This window comes from Primulina tabacum, chromosome 6 (assembly GCF_025594145.1).
Source record: "Primulina tabacum isolate GXHZ01 chromosome 6, ASM2559414v2, whole genome shotgun sequence".
In the NCBI taxonomy this organism is placed as follows: Eukaryota; Viridiplantae; Streptophyta; class Magnoliopsida; order Lamiales; family Gesneriaceae; genus Primulina; species Primulina tabacum.
The window spans coordinates 5434312-5454782 of NC_134555.1; the positions used below are offsets into that span (position 1 = coordinate 5434312).

At 34.1% G+C, this 20471-nt stretch overlaps 1 protein-coding gene across 1 annotated transcript; it reads left to right on the forward strand.

The window, feature by feature from the left end:
- The first annotated feature begins 3854 nt into the window (after nucleotides 1–3854).
- Nucleotides 3855–7543, forward strand: LOC142548031 (uncharacterized). The gene is made up of 3 exons (XM_075656400.1): nucleotides 3855–4065; nucleotides 6109–6503; nucleotides 7169–7543. The coding sequence occupies exons 1-3, from the start codon at nucleotides 3932–3934 to the stop codon at nucleotides 7444–7446; spliced, it is 807 nt and encodes a 268-aa protein (XP_075512515.1). The 5' UTR covers nucleotides 3855–3931; the 3' UTR covers nucleotides 7447–7543.
- The last annotated feature ends 12928 nt before the right edge of the window (nucleotides 7544–20471 follow it).

Sequence of the window (20471 nt, forward strand, 5' to 3'; positions counted from 1 at the left end):
ATGCTCCCTACTGGATTGCATTATACACATATAAGTCCCATTGAATCAAACATGGTAGTTGATAATTCTTCGATATTAACCAATTGGCATGATCGATTGGGACATCCTGGTTCAACAATGATGCGAAGAATTATAGAAAATACACATGGTCATCCACTGAAAGACCAGAAGATCTTTCAGAATAATAAGTTTCAATGTAAATCATGTTCTCTTGGAAAACTTATTATAAGACCATCACCAGTCAAAATTCAAACTGAATCACCAATGTTTCTTGAACTTATTCAGGGTGATATTTGTGGACCAATCCATCCACCATGTGGACCATTCAGATACTTTATGGTATTGATTGATGCCTCCAGCAGATGGTCACATGTATGTTTATTATCAACTTGAAATGTTGCATTTGCAAGATTACTTGCTCAAATAATAAAATTGAGGAATCAATTTCCCGATTATACAATCAAGAAAATTAGACTTGATAATGCTGGTGAATTTACTTCCCAAAATTTCAATGATTATTGTATGTCTATGGGAATCATTGTTGAGCATCTTGTTGCTCATGTACATACACAGAATGGATTGGCTGAATCATTGATTAAACGTCTGCAAATGATTGCTAGACCAATGATTATGAAAACAAAGCTCCCTATTTCTATATGGGGACATGCAATTTTACACGCTGCTTCATTAATTCGCATCAGACCAAGTGCATATCATAAATACTCCCCATTGCAGCTTGCATTTGGTAAAGAACCAGACATTTCTCATCTGAGAATTTTTGGATGTATGGTGTATGTGCCTATTGCACCACCGCAACGAAAGAAAATGGGACCTCAAAGAAAGGTTGGAATTTATATCGGTTATGATAGTCCATCAATCATTCGATATCTTGAACCTCAGACAGGCGACGTGTTCACAGCACGTTTTGCTGATTGTCATTTTAATGAGGAAATCTTCCCAATGTTAGGGGGAGAACAGAAACATACCGAAAAGGAAATTACATGGTATGTATCATCATTGTTACATCTGGATCCAAGAACAAAACAATGTGAAAAAGATGTACAACAAATTGTACACTTGCAAAGAATAGCAAATCAAATACCAGATGCATTTGCAGACACAAAAGGGGTAACTAAATCATATATACAGTGCTGCAAATGCCCCTGCTCGAATTGAAATTCCAAAGAAACAAATGGAAGATACTCATGATGTCATTAAACGCCTGAAGCGTGGAAGGCCAGTCGGTTCCAAGGATAAAAATCCTCGAAAAAGAAAATTCATAGAGAAACACGATGATCACAAAATAAAGAATGACGTTTCTGAAGAAACACATGATGATCACAAAATAGAGAATGGTGTTCCTGAAGAAACACATGATGATGAAAATGTTCTGTCAGAACCACAAACTGACGAGAATCATGAAATCTCTATCAATTATATTAATACTGGAAAAATATGGAATCGAAAAGATATAGATGAAATTGATGATATATTTTCTTATAATGTGGCAATCGACATCATAAATGATAACGAAGATCATGAACCAAAATCTTTTGGTGAATGTAAAAATCGACAGGATTGGATAAAATGGAAAGATGCCATCCAGGTTGAATTAGATTCGCTAAATAAACGTAATGTTTTTGGACCTATAGTCCTTACACCTGAAGGTGTAAAACCTGTTGGATACAAATGGGTTTTTATTCGAAAGCGAAATGAGAAAAATGAAATAGTAAGATATAAAGCTCGACTTGTTGCACAAGGTTTTTCTCAAAGGCCTGGAATTGATTATGAAGAAACGTATTCTTCTGTGATGGATGCAATTACGTTTCGGTATTTGATTAGCTTGGCGGTATCTGAAAATTTAGAAATGCGTCTTATGGATGTTGTTACAGCTTACTTATATGGATCACTTGATAGTAATATATATATGAAAATCCCTGAAGGATTTAAGATGCCTGAAGCACAAAGTTCAAAACCCATGGAATGTTATTCTGTGAAATTACAAAGATCATTATATGGGTTAAAGCAATCAGGTCGAATGTGGTATAATCGACTAAGTGATCACTTGATGAAAAAGGGATATGTAAATAATTCAATATGCCCTTGTGTTTTCATTAAGAAAACAACATCCGGATGCGTAATTATTGCTGTATATGTTGATGATTTAAACATCATTGGAACGAATAAAGAAATTCAAGAAGTTGTGTCATACTTGAAGGAAGAATTTGAAATGAAGGATCTTGGAAAAACCAAGTATTGTCTGGGTCTACAAATTGAACAAAAAGAATGTGGAATGTTTGTTCACCAGACAAATTATACAGAAAAGATCCTTAAACGTTTTAATATGGATAAAGCAAATCCTTTAAGTACTCCAATGGTTGTTAGATCATTAAACATAGAAAAGGATCCATTCCGTCCATGTAAAGATGATGAAGATATTCTTGGTCCAGAAGTACCATATCTAAGTGCCATCGGTGCCCTTATGTACCTTACAAATTGTACAAGGCCTGATATATCTTTTGCCGTGAATCTGTTGGCGAGATTTAGCACATATCCAACAAAGAGACACTGGAACGGAATTAAACATATATTCCGTTATCTACGAGGAACGACAGACTTGGGACTTTTGTATTCAAAAGATGCTAATCCAAGTATAATTGGTTATGCTGATGCTGGATACTTATCTGATCCACACAAGGCACGTTCCCAAACTGGATATGTATTTACTCGTGGAGGCACTGCAATATCTTGGCATTCTCAGAAACAAACGCTCGTAACAACTTCATCAAATCATGCCGAGATTATTGCACTACATGAAGCAAGTCGTGAATGTGTGTGGTTAAAATCAATGACCCAACATATCCAAATTTCATGCGGATTATCATCTGATGAGAAGCCTGTGATACTATATGAAGATAATGCTGCATGTGTTGCTCAAATGAAAGAATGATACATAAAAAGCGACAGAACTAAACATATTCCTCCTAAGTTCTTCGCATTCACCAAGGAGCTTGAGAAGAATAAATGTATTGATGTTCGTCACATTCAATCAAGTGAAAATTCATCAGATCTCTTCACAAAGGCACTTCCTACGTCAATATTCAGAAAGCACATATATAATATTGGGATGCGAAATCTACGAAATTTGTGAAGAATTGTTCATGTCAACATCAGGGGGAGTTTACGTGACTGCACTCTTTTTCTCTTACTATGGTTTTTATCCCAATGGGTTTTTCCAAGTAAGGTTTTTAACGACGCAGTACAAAAACACGTAATGAAGACATCATCGTATCATGATCATCATCACAAGGGGGAGTGTTGGAAAATAATATTTAAAATGTGTGTATTGAATATTTGAATGTTGAATATTTGAATGTTGAAAATAAGAGTTGTAAATATTGAAAATTAGTGTGTGATGATGTAGGTAATGATGTATTTTATTTTTGGATTATCTGTAAAGATTTCCTATAAATAGATCTCTCATTTGTGAAGAAAATCACAATTGAGTAGAGAGAAAAATATTATAAAGTGTGTAGTTTGGTAAATTTTGAGAGTTTGAGATTTTTACTTTTTACCATAAATTTTTACTTTTTCACAACATTATTTTCTATTTTATATATTTATGATGCTACGTGGAAACATACCATTTATGTTAAAATATCATTTTTCTAGTTTTATTATATATTTACAGTTTATCGCTAGCTGTCAGCATGCTACGTGGCTCCTCCAACTAGCCACCATGCAAATTACTTCACCTCAATTCAACCACACACACATTCATTGTGTGTGTGTATATATATATATATATATATATATATATTCCATAACTGAAGTTCCATTGATCGTCATCACCCTCTCATTCTCTTTGCCGCTCAGTGTCTCACATAATTGCCGCTAATTTCGCTGGAACTTCCACCGTGTAGACCGCCGGATGGAGTCAAGAAAAGCGTTTATTTTATCCCTGATACTCTCAGCTGGAGTTGTTTCGTCAGCTATTGATTTAAAATCATCTCTCCCACTCGCGGTTAACGGGATCCCTCTTGTATGGTCCATCGTTCTGTCTTGGCTTTGTTAGAGTAGATGCCCTGCAAGCCAACGGTTGGCTAGGGATTTTATTGACTAATAAACAATATTTATTTTAATATAATTTAACTTTTTATGGCTCTTGTTATACTTTATCTGTACACCCATGCAAACAACATAGATAAAGTCCTTGATTATGCTTTAATACAAATGAATCGTAATTCGACTGTTGAAACTCATTTGTAAACACTGCATATTCTAAATTCGTTCCTAGTCGATTCAGCCGCCTAAAACAGGGATAAAGGCCGCTTGAGCTCAAGACTAGCATCTGTGATGTTGTGTACTGCGTTTCTTGGTAAGGGCATAGAGATGTCCAAACATACAGATGGGTAGTCATATGATGATTATACCGAACAACCATCTCTCGGACTTTCCAAGTGGTTATCATTCATCGAGAGGATAAGCCTTTGGTTATGATTGTACACCATTAGTCCTTACGACCCGGGACAACACTGAGGCTCTATATGCTAGGGCTGTGCTTTGACTCGTTTACCGGCTCCAGGAGAGTCATCAGGTGGCGAGGTTGGGTATAGTTGCTACACATATAGGAGCCAGTGCATTGTAGTCGGGGATTCACCGCTCACCTGCGGGTGTGGATATCCTATGTGATCTAATGAAATAATAGTGCATGAATCTCTGGCCAGAGTATGAGATGTACGTTGGAGAAGGAGTTCTCCAATAGTACACGCGATGCCACTATTATAGTTATCACATAGTTATCGAATTAATATGCAACCCTCGATGAACCAATGGTTGCAGATTCGATCGGGATATATGAGATGAAGGGACCGTACTGTACGTTAATCATAATCGGCTGGTTTTTGCAGGCACTATCAGTGATACCTAGGGGATCATGGGGCGATGCCACTAGACGCTCTTACCATGATCCGATGGGTGCAATCAGAAATGAGTTCTGACATTCTTGATCAAGGCGTTGATGAAAAGAATGGGGCTAACTAGGGTAAGCCCGGATAAAGGATTATGTCCTGAATCACGAAGAGTTGTGAACCCACGGCTAGCTGTATCCCTGAACCATTGAGGGTCACACAAGCACTGGATCGTTTGTTCCCGTTGAGAGAATAAATTCAATGAGTTGAATTTATATTATGATATAGTAAATTCAAGGAGTTGAATTTATGATAATTAAATTTTGAGAAAATAAATTCAAGGAGTTGAATTTATAAGATAGTAAATTCAAGAAGTTGAATTTATGAAATTTGGAGAGAATAAATTCAAGGAGTTGAATTTATAAAATTTGAGGATTTAATTTATTAAACTCAAAAGTTGAGTTTATTAAATATTAAATTTTGGAGGTGGTAAATTCAAGGAGTTGAATTTGTAATATTAAATTCAAATGTTGAATTTATAATATATTTAATTTATTAAGCTCAAAAGTTGAATTTATTAATTAATAAATTAAATATGGTAGATAATATGGGCTTGTAGGAGTACAAGTCCAACATAATAAATAATTAAAGTTTTAATGGGCTTTGATTAAATTAATTAAACTAGTTGGACTAGCCCAATTAATTAAATCAAGCTCATTAATGTTAATTATGTAATTATGTTATTATTTTATTATAAATAATACTTGAAAAACACTAACCTAGCCACCACAAAAAAGAGGATACGTGAGCCTCCACTCAATCAAAGAAGAAATCGGCCAACTTTTGAAAAGAAAAAAATTATTGTGCCGTCTCTCAATTATTTTCTCTCCTACGCAAAATATCTTCCATATTTTTCTAGTGCAAATTGGAAGAGGAACACATTATCTAGTCGTGGACTTGATAGGAGGATTTCTTGAAGAAAGTTCGTAGGGATTCATCAAGAGCTATATCCGCTAACCCCGGAATAGTTGGAGCCACGTGATTTAATCATCAAAGGTATAAATTTCTAACATCCTATGTATGTTTATTAATTAAAATCAAACGAGCGCCCAAAGCAAAACCTATTTTGATTGTCAAAATAAAAAAAAAATTTAAACTTCCGCTGCGTTTGAATGCGTAGAAAACCGGGATCCAACAGGCTTCAGCCTCCTTACTCCTACTTGATCATCTACGGCATCATCCTCTCCATTGCGGCCTCCTCGCGATTCCATCATCGACATCATCTGCAGCCTTCCGACCCATCTGATCATGGGCCGTTGATTTCAGTCGAAAACGCTTTACCGTTGCCGCTGTTATCAACTCAGCCGCATATTAATACAGATGTAGACTATTCCACGGCGGAGATGCGTGAGAATGAAGATAGGAGGATAATGGAGCTGGTACCAGTGATGGTGAAAAGTTCCAAAGGTGAGTATGAAAGTGAAGAATTGAGTACTGCGCTTGCGCAGGAGATCGCTTCTCAAGTACTGGACTATAAACCTCTGGTTTCTTCTAGATTTGCTCAGCGGAAGCCGATCAAATCCAGTCCACAAGGTGTATATATATATATATATATATATATATTCTCTCTTAATCTTGCACGTTAAATATAATGAAATTATAAAATTAATTTATATATAATTTTTATACAAAGCCACGAATTTTTCAAAAAGAAATTATATGGTTTATTTTTAATTATTGCAATAACTTATCTTTGATTAATTAATCGTCCAACTTGCACCATTGAATATTTTACGCCATTATTATACGTGATTTCTGAGACGGATGTGCTCATTTTTTACTTGAGTGATCAAGCCAAATTAGACAATTTATAAGAATATAAGTATTGAATAAAATATTATTTTCCATGATAGATAGATAATTAAGTTTGACGCACAAATGTATTTGTTTATTCATGATTTGATAAAAATATTATATTTTCATGATAATTATGGATTGGATCGACTCATTTCGAGAATATTTAGTTGTTTTACAGGAGACATACTCGCATTAGATCGAAACGAATATCTTTGCAATCAAATCTGGCGTGATGCATGCATTATACCTAGAGGAGTTTCATGCACAAATGTATTTGGTTATTCATGAAGAAAAGTTGAGAAAATAAATTTTCATGGCTATTTAATTTATAATTATTAATTAAACTAGATCCATCAAGGGCTTTAAAGTTATAATTCCTCTTTTAAATTTATTCCTGGCAGGTGTGAAAACCTTGCGGGTGGCGAAGCCGAGCAAGGAGGAGATGGTGGAGACTACATGGAAGATAATAACAGACGGCCGGCATACACCGCTTACCAGGCACCGCAAGAAGTCGTCTGAGGTTTTGACGGACCGGACAAACTCCCGAATTCGAAGAGAACCGTCGCTGGGACAGGAAGAGTTGAACCGGCGGGTTGAGGCCTTCATTGACAAGTTCAATGAAGACATGAGGTTGCAAAGGCAAGAATCGTTGAAACGATACAAGATGATGATTGCATAGATATTATATAGTCAACAATAATTTATTTGTTAATTTGATTTATCAAATTCTTGCCCATTTGTGATTGAAATTCTATGAGTTTATTAATAGGAAGAAACTTTTAAATTTAATAGCATCGGGATCGGAAGTCAATAAATTAAACTATCATATACTAAATTAATTAAAAATAGGTCTCTTGTGTAACGGTCTCACGAATCTTTATATGTGAGACGAGTCAACCCTACTGATATTCGCAATAAAAGTAATGCTCTTAACATAAAAAGTAATATTTTTCATGGATGATCCAAATAAAATATATGTCGCACAAAATACGACCCGTGAGACCGTCTCATACAAATTTTTGCCATTAATAATGTATACATCTTGTTCGACTACTAAATTGATGAAAACACATAACAAAATTATCATGCTTTTGTTCTACAAATTTTTGTGCCACACTTTTTGTAAGTTGTCAGAAATTATTGCACGTAATTGTAATAATTGTTGGATCTGCTGGTATCTCGGCTTGGCAGATCTTCAGTCTAAATTCTGTTGCAATTGTATCATAATAGAACTTGAAATAGATATTTTCCATTGAAATCGAGGCTAGAGAGTTAAATTTTATGTCATTAAGATGAATTTGTCTCGTATATGGTATTTATGGTATATGACAATCTTTTGTCAAGATACAATGATTTTTTTCGGTGACAGTAACACTCTAAATTCTTAAACTTAGCACTTTAGCAGTTATAGAAACGCTATTTTATTTTACACGCTTTTATCTTTCCTTGTATTTAAATAGTTGTGATCATTAGTTAAATAAAAAAAACTTTTCTTCCAGATTAATAAAGGGAGCTTTACAGAAACTGGTGAATATTTTTCACCACCAATTCTTGTGTTCAGATTCGATCTTCATATTCATTTTCAACATGGTATCAGAGCTTGGAAATTGATTGCTGGAATTGATTGATTGTTCTTCCTTGCCGTTCCTACCTACCGAGATCTAGAATCTATATCTCAAATTTCTTTCGATGGCCTCCTCTGCAATTGATATGCTGGATCCACTTTATGTGAATTCATCCGACACTCTAGGGCTCAATCTGATTAATGAACAACTGATTGGCACGGAGAACTATGGAGTTTGGAGTCGCGCAATGCAAATCGCGCTGCGAGCTAGAAATAAGCTAGCATTTATCGATGGGAGCTGTAGAAAGCCAGATCCTAGCTCAGATCGAGCACAACAATGGGAAAGGTGCAATGCGATTGTGCTTTCCTGGATAATGAATGCGGTGTCGAAAGAAATTTTTGGTGGAGTCGTTTATTCCACGGATGCTGCAGTAGTATGGGCCGATCTAAAGGAACGATTTGACAAAGTTAATGGTTCAAGGATATTTGCTCTTCACCGAGAGATAGGATGCCACATTCAAGGTACCAGCTCAATCTCAACATATTATTCGAAACTCAGACAGCTATGGGATGAATATGCATCTCTTGTCACTTTACCTATATGTGCATGTGAGTCTTCGAAGAAATTTATTGAGTTTGATCAGCAACATAAACTTCTTCAATTCCTTATGGGGCTTAATGAAAGTTTTGTTCATCTCCGGAGTCACATATTGATTATGGATCCACTTCCTACTGTGAGCAATGCCTTTGCTATCATATCACAAGAGGAATCGCATCGAAGCTTATTAAATGTGCTTCCACAACAACATGAACCCTCTGCTTTCTTCTCTGCTCAAAACAAAAGGAGGAATGATGTTAGATGTGAACACTGTAACTTACTTGGTCACAACAAAGAAAACTGCTTCAGGATAATCGGCTATCCTCCAGGACACAAATTCTATAAGGGACCTTGGAAGGGTGGTAACCAGAGATATTACAAAGAAGGTCACGAAAAAGGAAAAGTGATAGGGAAGGCCAATACTTCTGCTGTCACTGGAGAATCTGAGCAACAAAATGAGACCAAGAGTGTAGATTCCTTCTTTACACCTGACCAATGTTCTGCTATTTTGAAGCTCCTAGCCAAAGACAAAGTGGATGGTGATCAAGTTGTTGCTTCTTCAAACATGGCAGGTACTGAAAAATCTTCTTATCTTGATATCAAGTGGATACTTGATTCTGGTGCTAATGACCATATGATTGGATATCATGGAATACCACATGTTCTTAACTCCTATGCAGATACCACGGGTTCAATCCATTTGCCAAATGGTAATTCCACAAAAGTTAGCAGTCTAGGTACCATTCCCATTAACCAAACCACCTCCATTTCAAATGTCCTCATTGTGCCAGATTTTCATCATAACCTCCTATCCATATCTAAGTTCACTGCAGATCATCACTGTTTTGTCACTTTTTTTCCTCGATTTTGTGTATTTCAGGACCTCTCAAATAGGAAGATCATGGGGATTGGTAGAGAGAAACAAGGATTATACTATCTCGTCAATTCAAGTTTGAAGTTCTTAGACCCACATCCTGCTCCTACATTGTCTACCTATAGATTACCGTTGTATAGGTCATTACTTTCAGCTGTAAAAGATACACAAAATTCTGATGTTCTGCCAGCTACTTTATGGCATCAACGTCTAGGACATATATCTTTGACTCGAATGAAAATGTAGCCTTTCTTATCAAGTTGTTTTGATCTATCCCATTGTGCTATTTGTCCTCTTTCAAAACAAACACGTATGGCATTTCCAAAATTTAGATCATTTTTTTCCTCGACTGCTTTTCAACTCATCCACATGGACGTATGGGGACATTTTCACACAACTACATATAGTGGGGAGCGATACTTCCTTACCATTGTAGATGATTATACACGTACAACTTGGGTATACCTTATGGCTTCAAAACTTGATGTGCTTCCAATGATTAAAATATTCATAGCTCTAGTTCAAACCCAATTTTCCACTGTCATTAAGACGATTAGAACGGATAATGCCATGGAATTCTTTCAACGGGACTGTACTTCTTTGTTTCATTCTTTAGGCATTGTGCATCAAAGCTCTTGTCCCTATACACCTCAACAAAATGGTTTAGTGGAGCGTAAGCATCGGCATATCCTTAATGTTGCTAGATCCCTGAAATTTCAAGCTTCCTTACCCGATAAGTATTGGGGTGATTGTGTCCTTACCTCGGCATATTTGATAAATCGTACCCCGACACCTCTTTTATTGGATAAAACACCATTTGAAGCTTTGTTTGGTCTTTCCCCCTCTTACTCACACTTACGAGTCTTGGGATGCCTTTGCTATGCATCCATCTTACCCAAGGGAGACAAGTTTGCTCCTCGTGCTAGTGCTTGTGTTTTCCTTGGCTATTCCAATTCGCAAAAGGGTTACAAGGTCCAAGATTTACTCACACATAAGTTCTTTGTTTCACGGGACGTTGTGTTTCATGAGACCAAGTTTCCGTTTGCTCAAACACCCCCCACTGTACCTATATTTCCCACTTCACCTATTGAGCCACCTGTTGATTCTTTCCCTCCTCATCCAATACCACAAGAATGTGTTCCTCGACGTTCTGCTCGCACTTCTCGACCCCCCATCTGGTCACATGACTATGTGTGCACTAATTTCTCTTCCTCACATCCTATATCTGATTATCTCACTTATGATCGGTTGTCCCCTCAATACAATTCCTTTCTTTCCAATATTTCTGTCACCCGAGAACCTACATCATATCATGAGGCAATGCTTGATCCTCGTTGGGTATCTGCTATGGACCTTGAACTACAAGCTCTGTCAAATAATCACACTTGGGAGATTGTTGATTTACCATCGGATAAGGTTCCCATCGGTTGTAAATGGGTCTACAAAATTAAATACAATCCTGATGGTAGTGTGGAACGATACAAGGCTCGCCTTGTTGCCAAGGGATATACTCAGTTATATGTTGTGGATTTTCATGACATGTTCTCCCCCGTAGCTAAAATCACCACTGTTCGGTGCCTTCTTAGTGTTGCATCCATGTCCCAATGGCATCTATATCAAATGGATGTCACTAATGCATTCCTTCAAGGGGAGCTTGATGAGGAAATTTATATGACCCTCCCTCAGGGTCTTCGAAGCCAAGGGGAGCATGGTGAGAGTCTTCGAAGCCAAGGGGAGATTCGAGGGACAAAAGTATGTAAGCTGATGAAATCTTTATACGGTCTAAAACAAGCATCAAGACAATGGAATATTAAATTTGCTTCAATCAAGAAAGCTGCTGGTTTCTTATAGTCGAAGCATGATCATTCCATGTTTGTGAAGAGAGAGCAACAAGCTGTAACTATCTTGTTGGTGTATGTGGATGATATAGTGATCACGGGTAATCATCAAGGTTCAATTGATGCACTGAAACAGCATTTACTCAATCATATCAGAATCAAGGACTTGGGAACATTGAGATATTTCCTTGGCATAGAGGTTGCTCGATCAAAGAATGGCATATGTTTAAATCAACGAAAGTATGCTCTAGAACTCATTTCGGATGCGGGCTTGGCAGGTGCTAAGACTAGTAATACGCCCATGGAACAGAATGTCAAGTTCACTTCAAAGAATTTTGATGACAGTACAAAGAAAGATGATAAGGATGATCCTTTGCTAGAAAATGCTGGTGAGTACAGAAGACTAATTGGGAGACTCATATATCTAACTGTCACAAGACCGGATATATGCTATGTTGTACAAACGTTGAGTCAGTTCATGAATAATCCAAAGACATCACATTTAGAAGGAGCATTGAGGGTCCTAAGATATCTAAAGTCTTCACCTGGGAAAGGTCTTCTACTCACTGCCCAAAGATCATCATATCTTATTGCATATTGTGATTCCGACTGGGGAACATGCCCTATGACAAGAAGATCAATCACTGGGTACTGCATTAAACTTGGAGACTCATTACTGTCATGGAAAACAAAAAAACAAGCCACGATCTCAAGGTCTTCGGCTGAAGCAGAATATAGGGCCATGGCAAATGCAACATGTGAAGTAATTTGGATAGTTGGGATTCTAAAAGACATGGGAATAGAATTGACACTTCCCGTGACTATTTGTTGTGATAATACTGCAGCGCTACACATTGCGGCCAACCCGATGTATCACGAGAGAACAAAACACATAGAGATTGATTGTCATTTAGTACGTGAAAAGATATGTGAAAAGTTGATCAAAACGTCCTATATTCCAACATGAGAACAACCAGCTGACTTGTTCACTAAAGCACTTGGGAACGTCCAGCATCAGCATCTTATGTCCAAGCTTGGAATGGTGAACCTATTTCAAGCTTGAAGGGGAGTCTTAAACTTAGCACTTTAGCAGTTATAGAAACGCTATTTTATTTAACACGCTTTTATCTTTCCTTGTATATAAATAGTTGTGATCATTAATTAGATAAAAAAACTTTTCTTCCAGATTAATAAAGGGAGCTTCACAGAAACTGGTGAATATTTTTCACCACCAATTCTTGTGTTCAGATTCGATCTTCATATTCATTTTCAACATAAATCACAATATCATCGAATTTTAAGATGTTTTTGAACTTTCTAAATAGGAACAAATCCGTAAAAATGCACTTTATTGTATTTGATGTCCTGGATTGATCCGTGATTCGATGCACTTAGGTTACACTCACATAAGAATCAAGCCATTTCAGTGCAAATTAGACCCTTATATTGCACTCTCCACCATATTATTTGAAATGTCTTAAACCCGCAAAACAATCAATGTAAATTGATTGAGTCGTGTCACAATTTCTATTCACTCATATAATCGAAGCTCAAAGTCCAACTATAATATTTATAAGTATTAATTAAAATAAAGTATTAAAACTCAACTGATGCAGCTGGATTTTTTGTAAACCATCAATTAATGCTCGGTGTTATGCACCGGCTCTAATATTTATAATGGTCATTTAGCTTACGGTGGTCATCTTTGCCACTGAACTGAAAATTTCATCGTAGTCCAGACCGTACTGCTGTGGAAACCCTTGCATCACAAGTTGGCCACATCGTCTAGTGGTTTAAGACATCTCTCTTTCAAGGAGGCCAAATGTAATCTTGTATTTTTTATCTTCACATATGAGTTTTAAATGTTGATTTTCAATACAAAATATGTTCTCTATTTGTTCACTTTCCGACAATCATTATTTTCTTATTTTCAACATCATTTTTAGCATAATAACAACATTTTTTTTAAAACTTATAACTGATTGAAAAACCCACCAGCTTATAATTAATATCACAAGGTTTTAAGATCCTTTGATATTTTAAAAATTCAAGTGCCACACCAAACAAGATCCTTACCATTAAACAATTCTGATTTCCAATTCAAATGTGTTGATTAATAACGTTTCACACGGATCCCTAACCATCACATCTGGGCCTGATTGCTAAACAGCCTAAGGCCCATACGGAAAAGAGCAGAGAGACATAAATGGGCTGCAATAAGGCCAATAAACCAGTGGGCCAATAAAGTCAATAATTGCTGACAGGTGTGAAGTCCCCCAAATAAATAAATAATAATAATAAATTAAATAAAAGTGGACAAAAAAACGTCATGGGATTGGATAATGCCGAGATAATGGACTTCCAACAAAAAAGATATGATTGTAGTAACATGGGCTTTATTCGGCCGCCGACACCATGTATGTATATATATATATATATATATATATATAATCTTTTAAACAGATCGACTCGATTTATACTTATCATAAAAAATAATATGTTTGTCGCTAAAATTAATATTTTTCATAAACTGGATCTGATCAGCTATTTATCTTATAACATTAATCTTTAAGATAGTTTCACGTGAATTTAGGTGATATAGTGGTCGGGACAAGAAAATACTTGATCTTATCTTATTTATGACTTTTATCGTTTGTAACATTATTAAATAAATGGTTTTTCTTGGTACAAATCTTATCTCATTTTGTGATCTAACTAAGCGTGATCTTGAGTCTGATTGATAGAAATTGTTCGAGTTGGCTAATTCGTATATACACGTTGCCTTTTCTATTTTGAATCTTATTTGGTAATATATAGTGGAAAACTCATTACTTTGTTTCATGCATATTTCAATATTTATATAAGGGGAAAATAAAATTTATGCACTATGGGTTATGAGTAGCTCTTTTGTGATACGGTCTCACGAATCTTTATCTGTGAGACGAGTCAACTTCTATCGATATTCACAATAAAAAAGTAATAGTCTTAGCATAAAAAGTAATACTTACAAGTAGAATGGTTAATAGTTATGTTACGTAAATTGGTTGTCGATTTAACAAACTAGTTTTTATTAGGTTGTTGAGGTTCAATAAGAAAGATTGAGAGGTCACGAGACCTTGGCCGACTTTCGAAAGCTAAGTGATCGTCTCCAATCTCTCAATAGCGTCGTCGTCGTAAGCAGGGTCAAAAAGTATTGATGTTGACTAGTTCGTGCCAAATTGTAAGCTAGTTATTTGGGTCCAATTTCAAAAATTAATTTATGTATACTAGGGTAGTCTAGAGCGTGTGTATAATTTTTTTTAATTAATTTGATTTATATTCAAATAAAAATAATATCATGGTCGTAAAAAATAAAGAAGTGTCGTATTATCATTTGAATTGGTTATATTTATATGATGATCATATCATAATTTTAAAATTTACCGAGAGACTAAATGCAATTTAAAATTTTGAAATTAAAAAAAGACAAAGAAAAAAACAAAATTGTAATATGTACATCATGACAGGACAATTTTAGAAGAAAAAGTATATAGTAAAAGATATATAGTTACCATTTAAATTTTGGAGAAAAAAATTATATAGAAATTTAGCGAATTAATGAGGCATTGCAATGTTTTGTGTTGTCATTATTGCGGTTTTTTTAAACAAGTCTTACAAAGAGTAAGATTTTTGTAAAACGGTCTTACGAATTTATATTTGTAAGACGGGTTGATGTAGTCTATATTTACAAATAAATAATATTTTTTCATGAATCAGATCGGGTTGGAGATTCGTCACACAAAATTGATTCGTGACACATTCTCATATGAATAAAAATTATGAATTAAAGAATTTTAAAGGATTGTTTCTAAAAGAAAACTAATGCGCCAAAATTTCACCATAATATTGGACAAGGAAAACGTAAAATCAGAATATTACAATTTCGTGCTCATATGCGCATAAAATTGAAGTGGGATTTATATATAGATAGATATAGAAAAATTTGAATGGATAATGATGTGATATAGAGGCAGAACGTGGCTCCTTTTGTTCTCACTTGCTATATTATTGAACCTCAATTATTTGAATTAGCCAAACTTCACTTTCATTGCAAGAAAAAAATAGCAAAACAAAAATCGGTTTCATTTCTTGATAAATTAGGAAACAAAACGAGTGAAGATCAAGTTTCCTAGAATAACTTCAGAGTATGTCTCTTGTGGGACGGTCTCACGAATCTTTATCTGTGAGAACTTTACCGATATTCACCATAAAAAGTAATACTCTTAGCATAAAAGTAATATTTTGTCATGGATGACCCAAATAAGAGATCCGTCTCACAAAATACGACTCGTGAGACTGTCTCACACAGGTTTTTACCATAACTTCAATACATCACCAATGATGTCAACCGGGTAAATCGGGTGAGCTGGATGAACGATTTACTGGGCTAGATATGTGTCTCACGGAAATGTTAGAGACCTAGCAGACAGTCTCCGAGCTGAATGATCTGCACACTTTTAAGAGCAAATAACATTAGCAGGACGCCATAAGATTTTTTCGACATAGCCACTCTGACGGTTAAGTCAGTCAAGTATTTTATGCAAAGAAAAGTGCGATATAAATGATATATATTGAGTGTTTGTGAAAAGTGTTTAGTGAATAGAATGTCTTATGATCAAGTAAACATGTATATTTATAGAAAAGAAGTCTATGATAATCTTGTTTTTTGTGGATCGACCACTTCTCATGGCTGGATGACCGCCCATACAAAGCTCCCTAACATTGTCACAACTGAGAACCCATATTGCTTCTGATCTTGTCACATCACCCCTACACGTACTAAGTAACATGCTAGTGATTTAGAAGCATGGCTTCCCACACCCGTGGACTCAAAATCTCCGATTGTCCCGAAGTGCTCGGGTAGTGATCATGAGGAACATAGACATGACCCCCGATTTGTTAAATATTCTTACATTGCTCTGGCTAAGCTTAGAATCCAGGTTTACTAGAGCACGCAGTGATCTAATCATCCAAGGAAAATTTACTAAAGAGTCTCTTTACCTGACAGGTTCTAACTCGGCTTCCCCTATCTTTCTGATCTATCTCCTGTCCGAGTTCTAAGATGACTCGACACTCCTCGGGTATCATTATTTGTTAGGCTAATGGAGTTGATTGTTTAGAAAGCTGGGAAATGTGTGGAGCCTTATTAGAAGATCAATGGAATAGAAAAACACATATATTCCTTTCGCTCTTCAAACCAAATTCGATGGAAAAAAAGTTGGAATTATATTGTCCATCAATCTTTCTACGCAGTCTGAACTAAGAAATTATCTAAAATTCTTTTGATATAATATTAATAATTTACAAATAGTCAAGATATTATATAAAGATCACGCGATGTAGCGTAATCTACGAATATGTTCGCATACAACTGAATCAACAGTGAATTAAAGGGGCTGCCATTGCCTCTACATCACATGATTTATGCACATTTGGATTTTGAATTAAGCTCCTAATTATGCCAAGAGAATATTAATCATATCAGTTGAACTGTTTTTATAAAATAAACTAGGGGCGATCACGGTGAAGTTTTGCGATTTTTTTAAAAAAATTCAAACCGAATTGCTATATGCGGTCGGTTAGTATTTTGAAAAATTAATCGCGGTTTTACATAAAAAAATTAGCCTTTCGGTTTTGAGCGGTTTTAAGCTGTTGCGGTCGGTTTACGGTTTTTTTAATGAAAAATATTGGAACATATATTCTAATTTATTTGAAAACAACAACAATATATTATCTTCAAATATAAATATAGTTCAAAGCATCAAAATAGATAAAATAATAATCAAGATTCAAAACTAAGTTAATAATTCAACAACACAACACATTCAAAAAAAATGACATTTACACTATTTTATATTTTTAAATTTTCAAACTTCAAACAAAATATTGTAGCAAACAAAATAAATACTTTAATAAAAGACTAATACGAAGAATACTTAAAAAAATATAAGTTTTATTAGTAATAATAATAATTTTGAAGAGAGTTGAGATGTAATGAATGATGACTTCTGTATTTGAATATGTTGTTTACAAATTATTATAATTCTAGGCCCAATATTATGGCAAGCGGTTTAAGCGGTGCAGTTCTTGGCAAAAAAAAAATAACAGAACTGCGTATGCGGTGCGGTTTATGATTAATATTTTTAATCGCGATTTTTATAAAAATATTATGAAAAACGGTGCGGTGTAATTCGGTTCGGACGGTTCAGGCGGTTAATAAAAAAATTTGATCAACCCTAAAATAAACTGATTCGATTATGAGTTTGATTATAAAAATATCGATACACACTTTTTCTATGTCATTAAAAATAAAAAATAATAATGAATTACGTAACGAAATATCATTTAATACAACGATAAAATTCAATATTTTTACATTACAATAATTAAAGTTAAAAAAATAATTATATTAGCCTCATTATTTAATAATCGTCTAATCTCACAATGCGGTACCTAATAATTGAACCATTTGCCTAGTCTCGTAGATCCGGAGCACGAAACTCTAACATGCGCCGAGCGCCAGACAAGCAAGCGATATGATAAGGTGTACGTGTCGTTAAACTATTGGCCAATGACAATCACAGGCACATCGAGGTGGAGGGTAGGTGCCTTTCCTTGCTACCGTCAGCTTCGGCGAATATAATATATATTTATAGCTAATAATTGAAGGTAATTTCGCGAAAAATCTCTGGGCAAATCTTTGAATTAAAATTCAATCCATCGTCACAATTTTTTAACAATCAGTATCTATATGACAATAATATAATTTTAGTTTTAACTTCTTACAAACTCAAAGTTATGATTTTTTCATTTTATTATTTTAAAAAAATATAATTTTATTCACAAAAATTACACATGTCTTCTTCATCTAAAATATAATTTTTTAAAAAATATTATTCTCAATTATCATGGAATCAGAGTAAATACTTATTTTGACATATAACTATTATGTATTTCAGATACTTAATTTTGCTATTTGAATACTCCAAATGCATAAGAAAATATTATATTTTCGAATAATCACCACAAATTCGGTCATTGTTGCTCTTTTCATAAAAAATGCATTAGGATAATTTATTCACGTCATTTTATTTATTTTTAGAAAACATAGTTCACCAATCATCATTAAATAAGAATAGATATTTATTTTGACCTACAAAGTACCTATTTTGGAGAACCAAATTAAAAATTTGGCTCTTTGAATATTTCAAATGTGTAAGAAAATACTGGATCTTCAAGCAATCACCATAAATTCTGTAATTGTTAGTCTTTTTCATTGAAATTGTGTTAGGATGACTTATTCATGTCATCTAATTTTTGAAAAAACACATTTTCTCACTAATCATAGAGTTGGAAAAAATTACTGAATTTGACTGATAAAGTACCTATTTTGGAGTTCTAAATATTTGATTTTGCTATTTGAATACTTCAAATGTGTAAGAAAATACTTGAGTTTCAGGTAATATTAAGTGGCTTTTGATGACTTCATTTGTGAAATTAAAATGTGATATCTAAATTGGTATAAATAGTATCTAATTAGAGTCTACAAATACATTATTTTATTCCCTAAATACACATTCAATTATTTTGGGATGTCAAAATATAATTTGATAATGACATTAAAAATTTGATATCTAAATTAATACAAATAAGACATAATTCGAGTACACATACTTGATTTTATTATTTAAATACTCAAATTCTATTATTTGATGATGTCAAAATATATAGTTTGAAGTTAATATTGAGTGGCTTTTGATGATGAGATTTATAAATTAAAGACGTGGTACCTAAATTGGTACAAATAGTACCTAAATCGATTCTACATATACTTGATTTTACTCTTTTAAGACTCAATTTTGATTATTTTGGCATATAAAATATAGTTTCAAGTAATATTGAGTGACTTTTGATGTGTCATTTGTGAAGTTAAAATGTGATACCTAAATTGATATAATGAGTATCTAATACGAGTATACAAATACTTGATTTTACTCCATAAATAATAAAATTTAATTTTTTATGTCAAAAATACATAGTTTGAAGGTAATATTGAGTGACATTTGATTACGACATTCGTTAAGTAAAATATGTGATTCCTAAATTAATACAAATAATACGTAATTCAAGTCCATAAATACTTGATTGTACCCTTTAAAAACTCAATTTGATTATTTGATAATGTCAAAAAAATATAGTTTGAAGCTAATATTTTTTTTATCATTCGTGAAGTAAAAATGTGATACCTGAATTGGTATAAGGAAAACCTAATTCGAGTTACAAATAGTTGATTTTACCACCTAAATACGCATATCCAATTATTTGGAGATTTCAAAATGAATAGTTTGAAGTTAATATTGAGTAACATTTGATAATGATATTCGTGAAGTAAAAATATGATGCTTACTTTAATAATAATAGTATCTAATTCGACTCCATGAATATTATCGAGTGGCCTTTGGTAATGGCACTAACAAAAGCTATTAACTTCAAACTATATTATTTTTACATTCATAAAGTAAAAATGTGATGCCTATAAATGTGACATATTACTTATTTGATAATGACATCTGTGGATTATAAATGTGATACCTAAAAATGTGACATTAAAAATATTTAATTTGACATCCCAAATAATCAAATATGAGTATTTATGAGGTAAAATCAACTATTTGTAACTCGAATTAGGTTTTCTTTGTACCAATTTATGTATCACATTTTTACTTTAACACCATAGAAAATATTAAATTCAAACTATATTTTTTGACATCATCAGATAATCAAATTTGAA

Coding starts and splice junctions, on each gene's coding strand:
- LOC142548031 (XM_075656400.1), top strand. CDS start 3,932: ATGGAGTCAAGAAAAGCGTTTATTTTATCCCTGATACTCTCAGCTGGA. Junction 4,066..6,108: donor TGGTCCATCGTTCTGTCTTG/GCTTTGTTAGAG, acceptor GGGATCCAACAG/GCTTCAGCCTCCTTACTCCT. Junction 6,504..7,168: donor GATCAAATCCAGTCCACAAG/GTGTATATATAT, acceptor TATTCCTGGCAG/GTGTGAAAACCTTGCGGGTG.